At 39.8% G+C, this 21,692-nt stretch overlaps 1 protein-coding gene across 1 annotated transcript; it reads left to right on the top strand.

The window, feature by feature from the left end:
- Window positions 1-1,049: 1,049 nt before the first annotated feature.
- Window positions 1,050-14,276, top strand: LOC135463172 (multiple epidermal growth factor-like domains protein 11). Its single transcript, XM_064740491.1, has 9 exons — window positions 1,050-1,462; window positions 3,886-4,023; window positions 4,655-4,792; window positions 6,463-6,600; window positions 7,784-7,921; window positions 9,929-10,066; window positions 10,531-10,668; window positions 11,886-12,067; window positions 13,302-14,276. Exons 1-9 carry the CDS (start codon window positions 1,450-1,452, stop codon window positions 13,332-13,334), a joined length of 1,056 nt encoding a protein of 351 aa, XP_064596561.1. The 5' UTR covers window positions 1,050-1,449; the 3' UTR covers window positions 13,335-14,276.
- The last annotated feature ends 7,416 nt before the right edge of the window (window positions 14,277-21,692 follow it).

The following is a 21,692-nucleotide window of genomic DNA, read 5'->3' as shown; positions in this document are numbered from 1 at the left end:
ATTTATATCATTCTTTTTTACTAAATTTTAATGATATATGGTTCGTGCTTAAATTGTAGGGACGAAAAGATTTCAAGGAACGTGGCGTTCAATTTATTTATTTACTTGATAGGTGTTTTACGCCGCACTAAAAAATATTTCACTTATACGACGGCGGCCAGCATTATGATGGGAGAAAACTGGGCATAGCCCGAGGGAAACCCACGACCATCCGAAGGTTGCTGGAAGACCTTCCCACTTACGGCCGGAGAGGAAGCCAGCATGATCTGGAGTTCAACACACAGCGACTGCATTGGTGAGTTCAGTGGTTGCAGAATTGCATGCGACAGGTGCACTCTCGGAAATGAAGATCTGTCATATGTTCTCTGTGAAACTTTAGGTTTCAGTGAAGAACCTTTAGGGGTTAGACTGCTTTAGCAGTTTCCTTGACAGCGATGTCGAACAATGTACATGTACTTCGCACCAAGACCACCAGGTGATAAAACAGTTCACATTGTAAGAATTGATTAAAACTTAATTTTTTGGCGTACTGAATTTTTCGAAAGATTTGTTTTTTGCCTAATCACATTGAATAAACTGTTTTATTATAATTTACCTGTAATATTATATGCATCATTTTCGGATAACGTGAAACAGAAACAAAAAAGAAATAGATAAATGAATACACTTCATAAAAATAAAATTTGGGGTGACAAAAAAAATTTGCTTTCATATAAGTTAAGCAAAAAAAGATCCACACAGCCATTTATTGTTTCCACCCCCTTGTCGGATAATTTTAGGAAGAATAGCGTTAGATAACAATGAAATAAACAAATATTTTCACTTACAGTTTTGCATGATCCACCAGTGTCGACATGTCGACACTGAATCCGGCCTATTACAGGAAGGCACGGTCGTGACTTTGGCATGGTGTTCGCCGCAAGCATGTTGTGATATGACTGAAATAATGTTGAAACCTACCTGAAACCCTAGTCAGCGGACCAAACAGGCAAATCAATGAAACAACAAGCAAACCAATCAAACAAACGGTAACATGAATGAATGCTTTGGGCGTAACGTCGTACCTAACAATTCTTCAGTCATATGACGACTACAGACTGTCAAATGTAGGTATAGTAATATGCAGCTTTTAGGAAAAGTTGATTAAGCTAAATTATAATAAACTTGGACCTAATGAGGGAGTAGGAGAAACGACGGAGATATGTACATATGTGCAGTTTGGTGTCTCTCACGTTTTAACATTTTTGTTATGCAGCCACAGACCTGAACAACATATCCGGGTTTGAGATTTACGTCAGTGAAACCAGCGATTTCATTAACTCCAAACTGTGCTACAGGGATAACACAACTATTGGCCAGTCAGAATACGTCATCAACTGTACTCAACCCCTGAATGGTCTATACGTTAAACTACGCGTTCCCAAGACAACGAGCCTTGCTATTCGCGAAATGGAAATATACAGTGAGTAAATGAATGCGTAGATCTCTATTTTTTTTTAAATTCAATGTATGTGATTGTGTCACGCACGGTTCATGGCAGCACTGACTGTGTCATACAACATCAGATATGATATAAAATGTGTGAGACTGGTGTTATAAATCTATAAATGTCTATATCGATGGCTGAGCAAGCCATCGTTCGGTTTTTTACGTTGCAATCAAGCAGAAAACACGCACGTGTTCTTTGAATGTTATCACAACATCGATGGCGGTTGCCTGATGAAGGAGCGGCATTGCTTTTGTGAGCGTGACGCTGCCTTACTTGAGTGCGTGGTGGTTGTATATCATGTTTCCAGGAACATCATTTAACCGTGTGGACATTACTCCAGGAAGTATAATAATGTGTATTGTAGTACATTATTTAGCGAGAGAGTGAGTGAATGCATGTAATATGTCTCCTTGCTGCAAGACGAATTCCCACCGCTCTTTTATCTAGTGCTGTTTCACTGAATACGACTTACCAAAGGCAAGCAAGGCGCCCCACCCGAACCATTATGCTGATACGGGTCAACCAGTGGTTGTTCTTTCCTTTAATGTTTAACGCCAAGCGAGGAAGTTATAACTTACTCCTTTAAAGTCTTTGGTGTGACACAACCCAGCATTGGCCCTGGATCTCACCCGTGAAGCGGACGATCTAACAACTGGGCCATAGGGGTCGGATTATAGCACTTATTGCCTATATCCAGCTGTCATCAGTCATACTTGCTACGAAAATTTCATTTAATCAATCACACGTAACACAAGCCCTACACATTGATGCATTGTACATCTATATTATTGCAAGTAAAATACAGTTAGAATCCTTTTTCTGTTTCATCTTGCTAAACTCCATGAGACTGATCTCAACATCAAGAAATCATTGCCCCGGGGGACGTCATAATTATTCAAAGACAGGTGGAATGCTGGGGAATGGGCGTGGGGAGTAGTTTGTTTTGCAATAGCTAGATCAGCATGCAGTTTGAACAAACTCCATGCAGTAATACAGTTACACTACTGTCTCAGCAAAGAGACTGCATTGTTTTTTGTGTAACAGAATTTCATGACATGCAACCCTACTGCTGTGGGATCCTATACTACAAGAGACAAAACAAACCTCATTTATGATGGTTATATTATACCAAAAAGTGCAAACGTGCAAATATGGTAATGTCAGAAACAGGGTTTAAATTTACTCCGCCCAGTATCCAGCATGCCACTGGTTTTGATGTCACCCGAAGTAATGATTTCTTGGTGCCTAAAAAGGCTTGGGAAGAATTATAAATTATATTATACATTAGAAAAAGTTCTCTTATTCCATTTTCTTTGCAAGAATATTGACTTCCAACATATTGATGGGTGGAGCTTTCGTTCCTACGTCTTACTGACTAAAGGCGATTTTGGTTGTGAGAATGACTGATATATAGAGAGCTGAATATAGGCGACTTGTCAAAAGAAATGGATCATAATATGCTTAATACAGCGAGTTTTTGTTGTCGTTGCTCAATACAATACTTGTTTGTCCGGAAGTTAAGAAATATAGCCCATGCGCACGGGTAACAGATAGGTGCCTTGTCGTGAAGTTTAATAATTCTCTTGCAGTTATCTCCTCTTGCCGTCAAATTGTCTGTAACGGTAGGGCGATGGATTTCTCAAGAAAGCCTCGGCAAACAAAGCTAGGAATTTAACCTGTCGACAGACGTGAAAATTCTTTTTTATTATTAAACTTTTTCTTCTCGGTAAAATTAACTATACAGCCTGGAAACTGTCAGCTCTTGATAAGAAATTTTCCACAGTCACTAAACACCTCGAGTCATGGTCGACAAAATACCTAGACCAAATTTATGATGGTTTGCGAGATACCCTGGGAGCTGTTGTTAATGATAAGTAGGTAATAAACGACCTGAAGATAGGACTCTGTGTCAAGTCAACACACAAGAGTCACAATTTATAGGACGCACCAAGTGTACACCACTGTGCTGATCTGTCATTAATATTGTTGATGACTTCATTAGAATATTTATCTTACCATGGTAATTATGCATTTCTGGGATATACAAAGCCGAGTTGTCGAGAAAAAAAATCCGTTATTTCGTTGTTTGAAAAAACACCTAAAGACTTACAGCAACGTTTAAACGCTTGATAAATACAGATGTACTGAATTACCTCCCTTGATTTCACTTTTTCTAATTTTAACTGTATGTACGACGAATGACAATGTCCATACTGTAATCATAGTTCACCTGTAGTATTCTCTCTGTAATCTTGGAAATTGTCTGTAGAGCGATGGAACATTTTCAAAGTTTACCTGTCGCCAGATACGATTACTGGTAGTGGTACCTGTGTGTGAAGTATTTTAAATCCTGCCTGTGTCGTGCAGGTGCCATATTGATCATGTCTATTTGCCAGGGTGTGGAGTGTTCTGGTTTGGCGACCAGTGTGACCGTCTTTGTAACTGTCAACCACATAATCACAACTGTGATGGAATAACGGGAGATTGCTACTATGGATGTCGATCTGGATTCAACGGAACCGACTGTTATACAGGTAATTGAAGTGTCCAAACCACAGCTCAGGCTGCGAAGAGGTAAACAATGTCCTTATACCGATTATGTTCACAACCTTGTGAGCGAAGCCGTCAATCGGTAGAAAAATATCAAAAGTACAGTTCTCAAAGCCCAACTGTGTTAATAAAATTAGAGTTAGATAGTGACCTTGTTAACTAGGTAGCCAACTATTTCCAGTCACCTCGGAGAGATATTGCTGTATGCTATCCAACGGGTCAAATCCGCTACATAGCCAATCATATTTCACGTTTAATCATTGGATGGTCCGTTTATGAGTTCACCAAAATGAGATTTATGAGATCTTGGCACAAAGCAAGACGAGGTGTAAAGCTATCTCAGTAACGCTTTTATTGTAACTGTTCGCATAAACACGGTTGAGATGTTAGATGGCCCTACATGGTCACCTTTGTAATGGCTTAATTGAGTCGTTAACAAAATTTTGTTAAATGAGTTTTTCCCAAAAGTGCTCTCAAATCTCGTCGCCTTGTGGCGAAGTTATAAATCTTAGGCATCGTCATTTAGGAAAAAAAATACGGGAAATGAACAGCTAGGATTCATGCAGGGTTATACCAAGCAATTCTTTCATGTGTTTTTTTCTCTGTTTTGCTCAGAATGCCCAGAAGGTACTTTTGGATTCAGTTGCAACTCTGTCTGCCATTGCAAAAACGAGTCCTCCTGTAACAAATCTGACGGAACTTGCGATGTCCAAGGTTGTGCGGCCGGGTACAAGGGACACAACTGCCAAAGTGGTACGCAGCGAACAACGGATAATAACCCACGCACACAATCACAACTGTACCACGTTTTTATAAAAGTAGATAATATTCAAAGTTTTTACAATACCATCTTGACATGAGATAGATGCACTATCTCAAGCAAAGGTGTGTTCCACATGTACTCCATTTCCTTCAACCGCGGTATTATATTCACTTCATATCACAAGCAGCTCAAGCCTAATTTGCATAAAACTCGCCCAAAAACATACCTAGCCAACACGCATTGTTCACACTGACAGTTGTCATGGTAACCGAGAGTGTCTTAGATTTTCCAGGTTTTTGTATTTTAACAAATGTACGCAAGATGGTGCAAATTAGCCTATCAGAATTATATCCAGGATGAAGATAACTTCTGTGAGTATCTTGCTGACATGTCGACAAAAAATTGAATCCTGTTTGGATTTTTTAAAATTTAATTAATTAAGAAATTTTAGGAAACAATGGTTTTAAAATGTCCATAGTTAGCATCTCCTTGATTATTATCATTATCGACGGATCATTTCATAATGTTTAGACATTGCTCTAATAGTATGCAAAGGCTAAAGGCATAATTATTTTGGATTCTGCTCGGCATAATTGAAAGAAAATAGGCTTATATTTCCGTTTGTTGCGGCAATTAAATACACGAGTTACTCCCCTTGAATGACCCACAATCTGTTAAACGTCTGCTGCTAAGCTATATACGTGTGTCCAGCTTACATATATGTTCGATGTCTAAAATCCCTATGTGTACCATCCACATAAAATAATTTAGCAAATCCTTTTAATCACATAAAATGCATTCATATAGAGTAAATATGCATTGTCGTAAACTGTCGATGTTGTTCTTGTTCCCATAAAATCACGATCGCGATGAAAGAGTGACGTAAAGTCATGTATTATTCCTGGGTCTGTGGTGACAAACTGACGATGGCATAGGCTAATTGAGAAGAGCAATCGTTATAGAATAAAGACTGACTTACAATTTAACAAGTTAAACCTTTATTATTTATTTAATATGACTCATTGTAATGGCGGGGATTCCCCAAAGCTATTGACACAGGCGACACCTGGTGGCCAGATCAGCCTCCGTCTGCCGTGAGTTACTGGAGATAGACGACAGTTGTCGGAACCAAAAGAGTCAAAAGCGACATTTTTGTACAATGTAAGTACATTTGCAACATGTACTTACGTTCATTAAAAGCAGAAAAGTGTTTTGCGCCAGTATATGTATGATTCAGTCAATGAAGGATGGTTATTCTACTGACTTGAGAGTATAGGCCCTATGTATATACATTTATTTTATATTTGCTCCGCATGCGCAATTTAATTAAAGCGTACAGCGACTGTTGTTGGACGAGATGCCATCAGCGGCTTTGCTATGTACCTGCACCAGGAGAGGTGACATTAAAAAGTTTGTGTGCTACCCGGACCTGAAAGTGTGAGGTCAGCTGGTTTTCCAGGTGTCTGGATCAGCACAGGTGACGTCACCAAGCTTGTCTGATACCGACACCGGTCGAGGTGATGTCAGAAGGTTTGTTAGGTGCTTGCACCAGTAGGGGTGACTTCACAAAGTTTGTCCGCTACCGAGTCATTACAAGCTGACGTCAGAAGCTTCGTCAGGTACAGGCGACAGGGGATTCAGTCAATCTATTCTTTTGCAGAGTGCTATTATGGTGAGTTTGGAGAGGGATGCCAGGGTAAATGTCACTGTTATCCGAGTCATTCAGATTGCAACAGAACCACCGGGCATTGCGGGCGTGGTTGTTACGCAGGATACACAGGAGACAACTGCCAGCAAGGTATTTGTCTTGTTTTTATTCTTACTGTTTATTTACTGTGGCATAATACAGACATGGACAAAAATTAACCAGTCTGGGGATTTTTATCGTTTCAATAAAATACTCGACGCAGACCGAAATGAAAGTGACATTCTTAATTATATTGCACATATAAGCTTTCTTCGATCGGTATGTTTATTCTTAACTCGAAGTCTCACAAAAATATGGTAATTAGTAGATCGGCCCTCTGTAAATTGGCCGCGTGGTTTGAGGACCATTGCGAAATTAAAAGCCTTTTTTCTCAACAACTATTGAACTGATTTTCCTAAAAAAAATTTATATTCTTGTTCACTCTGACCATAGGTACATAAAGCTTGAAAAATTGGCGTTGACAATCAACGATTATTCTGCTGCATTTAAGGCCACTGATTTCCAATTGCTCATTGTTTTCACCTGTGTTGTATAGTTTTTCATGAAATTAGCAGCAAATGTTTTCAAACTGCTTGACAGTCTCTCATGTACTTAACACGGGAGCTTCGTGCCAGACTGCATCAAACTAATTACAGGAGTTCATTGTGGGGATGGGCGTTAAACTTGCAACAGCGCTTTCTTTCTGTCTTTCGCTCTCGGCTGTGAGAAGAAGTCTTAGTATTGGACCTAAAGTATGCGTTACCTGGAAGTCCCGGGTTCAAATCCAGTATTTTTTCGTCTCTAATTTTTGCTTTTTAGAGCAGTTATCATTGATATTTGCACGGCGTATAGAGCCGACCCTCGGAATCGCCGTCCGACTTTATTTTCATTCTGTTGTAAAAAATCAATTCCATGTAACGAATGCCACAAATACACACAAAACACTCCTTCTCAGGAAGTTGAGAAGAAAAAACACTTTTATCCCTTATTCATCCTTGAGAAGTTATATTATTTCTCTCCACTCACACACAACAATTCTCCAAATGCTTTTAAATAATTTCAGCCTCTCTGCACTTACACAAAACAGTTCTCCAGAATTGCAATATGAATTATGACCGACATCAAAAGACTACGTAAAAGGCCGTTCTGAACGACCATAAAATAGGTAAATCATATCATTTTTACTTTCTTCTCTTTGTTCTTTTTTTTTTCACTTAAACACGATTGTAGTATGTGGAAATCAAGTAAATTTTATTATGTGTAGACGAAAACTCCTTCGCCCTGAATGTTCCAGAATGCGATACAGGAAGGTACCATGTGAATTGCCAGAAAATTTGCCACTGCAAGAACCAGGAGTCTTGTAACAAAGTTGACGGAACCTGTGACACACTTGGCTGTGAACCGGGATATCAAGGGCGTTCTTGTGATAGAGGTAAGTCACATTTGATGTGGGCTGTGACACACTGGGCTGTAAAGCGGGGTACCAAGGGTCATCTTGTGATCGAGGTAAGTCACATTTGATGTGGGCTGTGACACACTGGTCTGTGAAGCGGGGTACCAAGGGTCATCTTGTGATCGAGGTAAGTCACATTTGATGTGGACTGTGACACACTGGGCTGTTAAGCAAGATACCAAGGGTCATTTTATGATAGAGGGTAGTCCCATCTGATATGGACTGTGACACATTGGTTTGTTAAGCTGGATACCAACGGTCCTCTTGTGATCAAGGTAAGTTACATTTGATGTGGACTGTGACACACTGGGCTGTTAAGCGAGATACCACGGGTCATTTTATGATAGAGGTAGGTCACATTTAATATGGACAGTGACACACTGGGCTATTAGGCGAGATACCAGGGGGCATCTTGTGATAGAGGTAAGTCACATTTGATGTGGACAGTGACACACTGGGCTGTTAAGCGAGATACCAAGGGTCATTTTATGATAGAGGTAGGTCACATTTAATATGGACAGTGACACACTGGGCTATTAGGCGAGATACAAGGGGGCATCTTGTGATAGAGGGAAGTCACATTTGATGTGGACTGTGACACACTGGCCTGTTAAGCGGGATACCAAGGGTCATCTTGTGATAGAGGTAGGTCACATTTGATGTGGACTGTGACACACTGGGCTGTTAAGCGGGATAACAAGGGTCATCTTGTGACAGAGGTAGGTCACATTTGATGTGGACTGTGACACACTGGGCTGTTAAACGGGATACCAAGGGTCATCTTGTGATAGAGGGAAGTCATGTTTGATGCAGACTGTGACACACTTGGACGTGAAGCCGGACATCAAGGGACACCTCGAATTTGTTGTAGACTGTAATATACTGAGGTGTGAAGCGGAATAGCAACAGCCATCTTGTGATAGAGGTAAGTCGCGTTTGACGTGGACTGTGACATAATGGGATGTAAGCCGGGATGTCAGGGTTCTCTTGTGGCATGTGCAGGTCACACTAATTTAAGGCTGTCACATACTGGTTTGTCAACCGGGATTTCTAGATTCTTGTCGCATGTGTGGGCCGAACTCATTTAAGGCTGTAATACGATGAGTTGTAAGCCAGGTTATCCGGGTTGTGCCATGTGTAGGCCGGACTCACTTGGGGCTCTCATTCATTGGGTTGGCGGCCGGGACGGTGGGAGTCTTGTAAATGTGTAGCATAAGGAGGCTAGACTCTGGATCTGTCGTTCGCTGTGTTCTCACCATGGAGATCTGTGTTCTCTGCTGACAGACAAGACTCAATGGAGGCTGACATGGATACAGATCTGTCTCACCTGTTCATGTGACACTATGAGTCATGAGTCTCTATATCCAAAACTTTTGCAAAAATTCGAAGATCGAAGCGTTTGAACACAGATATTGGGGACAAAGCAAAAGCGAAGTCATACTTCTTTTACCACCTGTGTCGCTGAGCTCACTATACATCACTGTCACCATGAAGACCAGTAGAGAAGCTTGGACTTAGGAGATTGCTCGACAAACATGGGCTTGTTTGAACATCATTACTGATGTCCGCACGTGTACATTTAATCAACACTCTAAAATAAAATTATTTAATGTGTCCGTGTGCACCTTTGTGAGATTTAGATAAAGAGAATGTACATGTGTATCAAGCATTATTAGAAGAAAGAGTTGAGAGAGAAAGAGAGTTTTTGTGCTTTCTGACATCAATTCCTGCCCCATCAAAATGAGCACAGTCACTCAGAGGTAGTGCAGGATTTCTGTTGAAAATTTGGCAGTGATGTAAAGCAAACGTAATGAACGGCGCATGCGATGTGAGGAGTATGTAGATAAATAGCCTATGAGTCAATGATCAGAGTGCTGCAACAAACTGAATTTGTAATATTGACGACGCACACGGGAAACGATTCTTTAGAACATTGTGGAAAATTTTCCCAGGTTTATATTTTTTGTACACTTTTTTTTTCATTAGCATGTGAAACCGGTCGGTTTGGAGAAAAATGCCAGTTCTTCTGTCACTGTAAGAACGCTACCTCGTGTAACCATGCCAACGGAACATGCGATGAATATGGGTGCGCTGCTGGATACAAGGGAGATAACTGCCAAGAAGGTTTGACCATTTAGGAATACTTAGTCAGAAAATTATAGTAACAGATAACATACACACAGACAGTCGCATGCGCACGTGACCACACGTGAATTTGGGTGCTATGGCATCATTTGTGTTTCATTTTATCTTCTCAGAGCGAAGCCAGAAAACAAATATAACAAAGAGATTGTGCTAACTAATATCCAAGCATTAAAATGTTGCATAATTATATAATAATTATGATGTTCAAGTCACTGTTTGTGATGAATGTCTGGTTTGATGAGAACGATGAATGTCTACTTTGGTGAGAACAAAGAATGTCTGATTTCCTGAGAACAATGAATGTCTACTTTGGTGAGAACAAAGAATGTCTGATTTGATGAGAACGACGAATCTCTGGTTCGTTGAGAACGATGTCAATTTTCTCTTTTGCACAAATGGCACATTATTTTTCCACGTACTTGTATATCATTGTCTTGTTTTAGAATGTGCGACCGGCCGTTTCGGAGATAAATGTAAGAACGAATGTCACTGTAAAAACGTTTTCTCTTGTAACCATATCAACGGAACGTGTGATGAAAGCGCCTGCGCTGCCGGATATAAAGGAGACATCTGCCAAGAAAGTAAGTTTGACTACTCGAAGATATGATCACGTTCTGTTAAATATTTGAGGCCGGTGAAATGGAAAACGAACGTGATATCGCCTGTAGGCCTAACTCGGAACCAAGATGTCGATTTACGAGTCAGATGGGTTTTTTTTTTCCTTAGTTTTCACAGAGATGAAAGGCGAAAAGATAGAACAACGTAATATCATATATAAGTATCAACCTTTGTATGACGATTCTAAACTTGTATACAACTGGCGGAGAAAGACGTTTCACCCATGGTGTAGGTTACAGTGTACATAGGTGTGGACCTTTGACAAACCCTGTGAATTTTCAGCCGTGCGATATACCGACATGCGTACCGTATACCTGCAATGCAGTTGGTGTTCAACGAGGCCTTGGCTGCGCAAGCAATGAGCAAGTGTAAACAAAACAGTGAAGGCTGGAAGTCTATACACTCCCTCTGTGAATCCCCAACTAGCACGTCCCAGACATTTAAAGGCAAGCACCGTCGACTACTACATCACCGCCAGCTGTTTACCGCCTACATTAGACAAATAGCAATTCCAAATGCGCATGGTAAATTCTAACTGAAATACAGCAATCAACCATGACCTGTCCTCTTGTAGCTGTCAAATTTCGTTAAATAAGTGTAAAAAAAAACGCAGCAATAAAAGTGATTTCTAATAAGCACAGTATATTTAAACAACCACAAGTATAGAAACTCCCCTTGCCTTAACTTACGCATTTTATTAAACATATTGGACAGACAACACGTAGACTTCACAAGGACAGGTATGAAGAACATGCCACTCGACGTGAAAAATGCATGTACACATAAGACACGGTGAAGGACAGCGATCGCGTACAGCAGAGAAGAGCATTGCAGTTGACTGTGACGAGTGCCAGCTTTACATGTATTATATTTGTAAGAAATGGCAATCACTACTTCGTTAAATACTACCCTTGGTCAAACAAATGCCAAAGGTCAATGCTTTTTACCCAGGGCATTGCTCGCCCATTAGACTGACCTTTATCATATACGCAAAACTAGATCTTACATATGGTTTTAAACAGCAATTAAATAAAAAATAAATAAAGAAACATAATCTGAATGTAATCATTAAGGAAGTTTGCTTTGAACTTAACAATTTGGCTTTACAGTGTTAGGAAAACATTCGTGTTTCTGCGCTTCCTAAAACATGTAATTGCAAACTGTATATCCTTTGTTGTAGCGGTAGATAGACCTACTAACTCTAAAAATCAACGGTCATCGAATGGTCTTCTGACTGGCGTGATTGTAATGGCGGTAATTTGCGCCGCGGTGATTTTGTATGCAGTCATCGCCACTGTCAAGGGACACCGCTGGTACAGAAGACTGCGTCAAGGGATGAATCCTTTTTATCGAATCACTGAGGTAAGAGTACAACTGATGTGGCCCTTGTGCAATAAACCTCATCTCCTTTCAAAAAACACTGGTCCTCGAATGCTTGTTAGGGCACTGTTTTTTCTAAGATATTTCTATATTCGTGGATGATCAGTTTGCATTGTTGATGAATATGAAGCGTCAAAGCCTTGCATATTACGCGTTCCGTGAAGGAAATGAAATCGGAGATGTAACACTGACTTCTTGACTCCAACCAATATGTGACCAAGACTCCCTTGACACTTTGACTCCACTGAACTGGTGATCTGATGATCTGATTCCGTGACTACTGTTGGAATCCCTTGACTCTGTGATTACTACAGGACTCCCTTGATTCCGTGACTACCACTGGTATTCCTTGACTTCGTGATTACCACAGGACTCCCTTGATTCCGTGATTACCACTGGTATTCCTTGACTTCGTGACTACCATTGGATCCCTGTACCCCATGATTACCACTGGACTCCGTTGATTCCGTGACTACCACTGGCATCCCTCAACTCCCTGATTACCACTGGAATCTCTGGATTCACTGACTACCACTTGAATCCCTTGACCCTGAGGTCACCACTGGAATCCCTTGTCCGTGACTGTCACTAGGATACCTTGATTCGTGACTACCACGACTACCACGAACTAAAGACGAATGTAAGACGCAAGCGTTAGGACAGGGCAAATGTGACGTCAATGAAATGAGGGACAAACATGATCGAGGAATAGAAAACGACAAACGTAATGTGAGACTATGAAGGAGCATACATAACATTAGCCCAATGAAGTTAATGTCAGTGGACTGAAGGACAAATGTCACGTGTGACGTCAGTGAAGTGTTTGGAAAATCTGATGTTAGATAACAAAAACACACAAAACACATATGTGACGGCGGAGCAAAATGACACATGAGATTTGGAGGAAGACAAAAGTGATGAGAGAGTAAGATGACAATTGTGATGTTAAATTAGAAAAAGACAAAAGTGATGGCAGAGTAAAATGACAAATGTGATGTAAAATTAGGCAAGGACAAAAGTGATGACAAAGTGTAATGAGTCATTTGATGTGTGGAATGGAAAAAAAAAACAAAAATGATGACTGCTTCAAATGACAAATGTGATGGTAATCTAGATTCAATAAGATGTAAAAGTAGGGAAAGCCAAATTCCATCTGTGTGTAGTTGTGACAGTTTTAAGGAAACTAGAAATTAAATACTTTATACTTCATCTTCAGGTGTCCAAGCAGACGGAAGATGAAAGATCGTGAAATGACCTAGCAGACCTACAATTACGTCTCTTATCCCCACCTCCCCCACAACGTTGGGTTTGTACTTCCATATCTTTGTTTTACTGGAATATTTAATCGCTTTGAAATCCTTCCGTGATTTGCACATACATGTACATAGTAAAATCTACCGGAATAAAACAAATTACTCAGCCGTCGTAAGCTTTGTATTTTCATGCCTTGGTTTTAATGCAATACTTAATCTTATTGAAATCCTTCCGTGATTTGCTTTAATTTCATGACAGGTGTAGTCAGGAATAGCATTAATATCACACATTGCCACCATTTGCTTTAATTTCATGACAGGTGCAGTCAGGAATAGCATTAATATCACACATTGCCACCATTTGCTTTAATTTCATGACAGGTGCAGTCAGGAATAGCATTAATATCACATATTGCCACCATTTGCCTTAATTTCATGACCGGTACAGTCAGGAATAGCATTAATATCACACATTGCCACCATTTGCCTTAATTTCATGACCGGTACAGTCAGGAATAGCATTAATATCACACATTGCCACCATTTGCCTTAATTTCATGACCGGTACAGTCAGGAATAGCATTAATATCACACATTGCCACCATTTGCCTTAATTTCATGACCGGTACAGTCAGGAATAGCATTAATATCACACATTGCCACCATTTGCCTTAATTTCATGACCGGTACAGTCAGGAATAGCATTAATATCACATATTGCAACCATCATACTTGATATTCATATCTTTTTGTAATAATTATGGTACATATTTATTCAGGATTTGTTACATGTACATTTCTAAATGTTTGTTAAATAAAACAAATGAAAAGAATCTTAAAAGTTCTGGCTAAGATAGATATAAATTTCTGATAGGATAGAATGGCTCCATTGTTTTCTCGAATCTATCTATTGCTGTGCCAGCAGGGGATTTGGTTGAAGATGTTTGTCACGTGCATGGCGAGGGTTGTATGGTTTACTCCAGTCACCCAGGGGTCCTCCATATACCAGGACACTTTGGCAATGATACATAACCACAGATACATGAAACAACAATGTTGTTTCTTTCAAGCCACTTAAAGTTCATTATTCAAGGTGAATTAACTTTTAAGTGAAGATAAAGTCAGCCATTAAAACTGAATTATTTAATAAAGTAGTATTCCAGAGATGTTATAAAAATATTTATTTTAAAAATCTACACTTTTTATCAACACAGTAAATAGCGAACTATCCCCAGTACCTGGGCTCTCAGTACTGGTGACGCCATTTTGCCAAGTTAGAGCTATGTAGAGTGACGTCACAAAACCTAGGCGCTCTCCCGTACTATCGGTGTTAAGCTATGTGACAATGAGAAAATACAAAAAATGCCTGATACCCAGCCAATGAATTCCTTGTTTAAGGGGTCGATTGTTTAGTTTGGCGCTCTTTCAGGTTGATGATTGTGCACACAAGCGTCGTAATTTAGCGGTTCTGCATGGGTGTATGAATTTGATCTAGCTGACTACACCGACTTCAGGGAACTGCACCGAACATAGAAGTACCTCCTCAATTATAACAGTCTTTCATTCAGATTTTTTCGTAAGAAGTCTGACTTTTGTGAACAAAAATAATGCAAAGTCACAATATTCTTGTTAAGGCAATAACTGTCCAGAGGCGGTTTTCTTGCTAGCTCACCCTGACACGCTACTGCTGTATCCTACCCAGTTGTGTACGCATTGTGACACGGCCAGAAGTTCGCAGTTCCCTGCTCAAAGCTGTGTGATCCAAAGTCTGTGGAGCAGAGGGTCAAAAAACGCTGCCTAACTGCAACGGTCAGGCCCTTCATCAACGACGCTGTTGTTTGCTCTTGCAACTTCTACTGCCGTTTATTTCAAGAAGCACCTAACAAGAGGTGAAGAAATTTGTACATATAGCTGACTTTATCTGATTGCGAGCAATCCTAGAATCTCTCGTTGTAAAGCTTGCCGCCTATTATGTTTGAAAGTTTAAAACTCATTCATTTCATAGAGATTATACACTGCACCTCCGTCAAGTCATGAAGATTATACGCCCATTCGTGTCATAAAGGTCATTCCTCTGTCATGTAATAAATGTTATACCCCATTTATGCCATAAAGGTTATACCTCTGTCATGCCACAAAGGTTATAATCCGTTCATGTTATAAAGGTTATACCTCTGTCATGTGCAAAATGTTACAGCTCATTCGTGCCATAAAGGTTAAACCTCATTCATGTCATAAAGGTTAAACCCCATTGATGTCACAGAGGTTACAGCTCAGTCACGTGTTAAAAAGGTTATACCTCAGTCAGTCAGTCGGTATACTGTGTCAGTGTGATATGTCATGTCTGGTGTCTACGGCATGATACTTCAGTGGCAACAGCAAGAAGACACGGTATATGTACACACACAATGACTCCTCGTTGACATATGAAAATTGTTCTTTACCACGTAAAACCCCAGGCGTAAATACTTAACTCACTCTGTTTAAGCCAGGGGCTGTATACATTGTCAGTTTTCACGGTATAATGAACAATCAGAGCAAAACTATACGGAGCCGTAAATGGGACATAGCGTTTTTTTTTTCTTTTCAACTGTGCGTTTTAATTTCTTTCTTTTTCCTTCTTTTCAACTGTGCATTTTTATTTCTTGGTCTTCTGCAGTCGGAGTCTTTCAATTTATAAGCCCCCACTTTATCAGAACCAGAAGAATCATAACATCATATCAGAAAAAAGACAGAAATTGATGCAATATTGCGAGAGCCCCCTGCACATTTGTATTCATGGGCTGCCCTCGTAACATTTGACGGGTTTGTCTTTATACCGTTGACGTGGAGAAAGAACAGCATTTTCTGTGCGATGAATGATTGTTACTGATTCCTGACATCTTCTGATAAACTGCATTTTTTAAAATACAGATGTTTTAAAAATTGTGTACCGATGATGCGAAGATGAGTACAGAGTAGCTAGTTGTCTACAGAGTACGGAGCGATGGACGAGAATATGTATGTGACGTCAGCTAACAGTAAGCGTATATAATACCGCTGAGGTAGGATTAGCCCATATCCTGGTATGCTTTTCCTTTCCTTTTAACCCGGGTATCCCCAGTTGCTGTTAAAAGTGCGCACATCTTAGCACACCTTAGCACGCCTTGCTCAATCGGCATCTACCACAGCCCCAGTACCTATCTCCTTACTGTTTAACCAAAAATGTGGAAAATATGCTGTATGTCAATGCCAAGCCTTACGTTATTTATCATATCATCGCGTGTTTCAAGTTAGTGACTGTTATTTTTTACGTTTTCATTCTACTTATCACAACAGAGAGCGCGGCGCAATGACCCAGAAGCCTCTCACCAATGCGGTCGCCATGAGTTCAAATCCAGCTCATGATGGCGGCCTCTCCGGCCGGCCGTACGTGAGAAGGTCTACCAACAACTTGCGGATGTCCGTGGATTTCCCTCTGGCTCTGCTCGTTTCCAGTCACCATCATGCTGTCCGTCATCGTATAAGTGAATTGTTCTAGAGTACGGCGTAAAACACCAATCAAATAAACAAATAAAATATTATAACTGACTACTTGCGTTTTATAGCCTGTATACTAACTTATGATACAGAGTTATTGCAGTAACAGGTACATTAACGGACAGTGCCTCTACAGTGTCTGTGTTAACGCTTAGTAAATGAAATGCCCGGCTTCCCTGGGCTCACTTTTCCAGCCCTACATAGACTTAAACATTAATCTGTCAATGTTAACAGAAAGTCTGCTATCTGAGTGATGCCAGAATGTAAAAACAGAATACATTCTAGTATCACTCAGACATCAGACTCCATGTTAAATTTAACAGACTCATTTTTTGAGTGTAGATGTGTCAGCTTAGATTCACTCGTTGAACTACAACGTCACAGCCATTACCTTTACTAAATGGAGGAGAGCACGTGATATAGGCTGGAAACCATCCTCTTGTTCATGTACTTAGTTGACATTTTTTACGAAGTCTTTTCATGCCCTGAAACGCTTGTCTGACTCATTGGTTAGAAAGAGTTTTTTAAAACAGGGATTGTTTACATTAAGAATTACACCTGACCGCCTTTTACATACTTCTTAGGTGAGTCATCTAAATTTCGCACTGTACTGTATGACGTTTCCCTGGTACAACTGGTGATGGAAGACAATGAATCTGTAAAAATAACAGCTCGGACCGGTTTTAAATCTAACAGAAAATTTAAAGCACATATAATGGCACTCAGTTCAGCTGTAAAAACTGAAATTAAATCAGATAAACTAAACGATTTATTATACTTTAACTCTGGTTTGGTGAAGGATGCATCCACTAATCAGGTATCGGGGCATCTTGAAGCGTCTGTAAACACGTGAAGATATTTTGACCAATTACAATAAAATTGATCCTTGATCTACCACAGGAGGAAGTGAGGTACAAAAGATAACTGAAGATTTAAATCCTTACACTGCAATAAAGAAGAAATTTGTTTGGATCTTAAACTGAAAGGCACTGCATGAGAATCCTGTAAATCATATGAACAGTCATAACATGAAGATTGAAGACCAGCAGACTTATTAACAAACGACCTAAGGACGAGAGGGAATCTAACGGATGTACAAGGGCCACTCCTTACAGAAAGCCCGCATGACGTTTAGTGGCGTCGATCGTATACACCCGGTACAAATCCGCACCGCACCGCACTGAATCGAAACCAGCCCACCCTTAAGTGTCTTACAAGCAGAGTCATGCGCTTCCCGGCAGTTTTCAAGTCGAGAACGAATTAAGGAACGATATAGTAAAAGAATGTATTATCTGTCTGCTCCCCTCCCCCTCCTCCAGGATTTCCCAGATACACTTCTCATGATATTTAATACTTGATGAGATTTATTAATTATTTGTTCTATGTTGGTATTTCAAGTTAAATGCTTATCGAGTATTGCCCCAAGATACCGGAAAGAACCTATTTATCACCTCATTCAATGATGGCATCTATTCCTTGCTGAATATATATTTTGCAAACATTGATATTTCGAGAATGAATCCATAAAGCTTTATTATCAGCAAACAATGAACATTTAATGCTAGGAGGTATAGCTTCCGGGAGATCATTAGCAGCTATATTAAAAAGAGCGGGTGACAAAACACTCCCCTGTGGCACCCGATTCTCTCCAGGACGAAGATGAGAGAAATGCCGACCAACACGAACTTAAATTAAACGATCAGATAAAAATCCTTGATGCATCCTAACATTTTCAGTTTCATCAACACACCCGTCCTCCAGGCCGTACCCCAGCAAATAAATACTCTTTAACTGAAAAACAATTACGAATATCGGTTTCGAGTGTTATCACATGTCAAACCTGAATCCACTCTGTACGGAGGTCAGAACATTATTTTTAGGTAAGAAATATATTAGACAGGAATTAATCATTCTTTCCATAGTTTTACAGATGCATGACGTCAGAGCTATGGGCCGATGTGAAGATGGGAGAGAATCATCTTTTCCAGGTTTAGGGACCGGAGTGACTACGGCTCTCTTCCATGTGGACGTTAACTTCATGCTTGATCATACAGTATTATACAACAAAAGTAAAGTGTTGAGACAGTGGTCAGGTAACTTTGTAATCTTTGAATACATAATGCCGTCTTCCCCAAGGGAAGAATCCGCAGGTAAAGACAAAGACTGATTCAGGCCTGTAATGCTAAAGTCGTCAGTAATAGTAAGGTATTAAACGCTATATCTAAGGGTGCATGTCTTCATGATCATTTTTATGTGGGACAAAATCTAGATTATAGTTGTCCGAAGAGAATACAAAATAGAACGTATCAACCAGTATATTAACTTTGTCCTCACTGGTCACATTTTCTACCCCATCAGATATAATTGTGGAAATATTACCTTTAGTTGTTTTAATTTTAATGGAATTACCTTTATTCCACACAGATTTAATGGTAGCCATGACATTAAGACTAGAACAATACTTCCGCCAGTATTCCTTCTGTGTTCGCTTGACTTTACGCTGTGCTATAGCTTTAGCTTTCTTGTATAATATGATATCATCTATTAATCTATTACGTTGTGCTCGGTTCTTCCGGCAAAGGCGCTCTTTGATAGCTGCTGAACACTCATTCGTCCTCCACGGTATCGGCTTCTTGGAATGAACTACTCCGGATGATTTTGGAGCAGAGTTATTGGCCGCAGTGGACATAGTTTTAAGTATATTGTTACTAAATATATCAGTATCTTCATTAAGGACTTTATAAAAGACTTTCTACATTCATGTCTACATAGATCTCAAACGGATTTATGTACTTTCCATTTTGGGGGTTGACCTAGGCTATTAACATGTGGAGAAAAATTGTACATAGCATAAAATTGGGCAATGGTCTTAATGCTTATTAATATTGTAACAAACAAATAAAGTTACATTGTCATTTGTGTTTAAGTGATCATGTAATATCTGTAACAATCTAAGTGCTTTATGTGCTCAGGTTCTCAGTTTCCTCCAGTCTTCCACCAGTCAGTATAATTTTGTACTCAGTGTTATGAGCTAATCACGAAATGTCGTTAAATATGAAGTATCAATCACTGACAAACGTGTCCACCAGAAAAGATATATTCCTTTTCAAACCTTTTTCATGTCTAAGTTTACATTTAGACTTAGATTAATTTGCTTTTGTTCGCCCATATAATTGCCTTTTTTATTTTCTGCCATAAAAGGACCCTTCAAATGATAATAAAGTATTGTGATGTTTGATTACATAGTATCCCTTTCTTCAACAAGCAGTTGGTCCTGGTATCAATATTAAATCAATCACATTCAGTTACTTGTAACATTTTCCAACTTACGTATCTTCTACAAACGACATACACTCTTTATCAATTCATTAAAGGTAGTACCAATTTTTCAAGGGTAAGTTACCTTCCAAACCTTGGCATTAACTTCATAGTTAAAATCGCCAGCCTGCACATTCCTCAAATATTTTTATGTGTGAACATCGTGGGTTATTGCACGATGCTGATAGTTGATGAGATTTATTATTGCTACTTTGTGACCCATGGGGCATATTCGCCCGCAGTGATTTTTGCCAAAAATGAAGTCTCGGGCACATTAGTATTTACCTAATCGTTAACATATTTCAATGACGTTTTGAAGCTGGTAACTATAAGGCAGTAAATCATACTACAAATGCATGGATAACAACTTCTGGTTTGATTAGCTGAGAGCGTCTCCATCTCTGTTCTAACCTGGTTTTCACGGCGATCAACCTGTTTTTGATGACCAACAGTTTACTCATTGCCGTAAGGTTTGGATCAGACTGCTATATGTTTTCGTGCCAAAACCATATCAGCTTCCAGATTTCTTAAACATGGGGATAAGTAGACTGACTACAGCCTTGTGAACATAGAAAGGATTGTTCTGCACCATATTCTATAATCTTACGAAAGCTTGGTGGCAAGCTTCATTCCGTGTGACATAACAGATTTCGTCTTTCTGCGTCATCTCCGTCATAATGGCCATGTCAATATGACGTCGTTTGTCGTCAATTCTGTACACAGTTTTAATTATTGTCCTACTAATGATAATTTAAAACAGCTTGTTAGAGTTAAAAGTTTGCCGATTACTTAAGACCAAGAGACGCTCTTACTGACAAAACGTTGTTTCAGATATGACGTTAAAAGGTCTTACTAACATTATATCGATCTTTGGTGAGGTCTAAATTGGACACCGCCGTCTATTTCTTGGTGTGCTCTTGTCGTGAATATTATCACTGCAGGCAATTGGCGGCGAAAGCGGTCTTCCGTGGGAGCTGATGGCTGGTTGGCCCTACGGGACCCTAACGCCCCACACTGCGCTTTGGTCCCGACATCTTTACAGACGAGAGTCTTTACAGTCTGTACAGTCTGTCGAGTAGGTTATTTCTTATTGTTTAGATTTGGCCTGACCGAGTATAAGGGATAAAACCCTCTTCTCGAGGATGGCGTGGAGTTCTTGTTTCTCTTTCTGCTGGTTACTCGCAGAAGGGGGTTCACCGTAGTTGATCCTCTGTGGCGGGTGAGAAACACGACGCTATGAATTCTTGTATTTGTTTTCTGATGTCGTCTTCCAGTTCTCATTCTTCTACCTTTTCTGATGTACCTACAACTAAAGGTGCCTCACTCTCAGCCTAAATCTTCACTTAGTGCTTAGAGAAAGGTAAATGAAGCTCTGTTGCATCTTTGGCCTGCTTTCTTGATTCTCACGACAAAAAATAGAGAAAAGCCAGCATCCAAAAAAGTCTTTGCTTTAGACAAGAGCACTGCAGGTTGTGCTGAATGGAAAAGGCAGGTTACAAGTCTCAGATCTGGAGCTG

The sequence above is a fragment of the Liolophura sinensis genome, chromosome 2 (assembly GCF_032854445.1).
Source record: "Liolophura sinensis isolate JHLJ2023 chromosome 2, CUHK_Ljap_v2, whole genome shotgun sequence".
Lineage (NCBI taxonomy): Eukaryota > Metazoa > Mollusca > Polyplacophora > Chitonida > Chitonidae > Liolophura > Liolophura sinensis.
The sequence above is the reverse complement of the archived record's forward strand: the minus strand, read 5'-3'. Positions and strand labels throughout refer to the sequence as shown.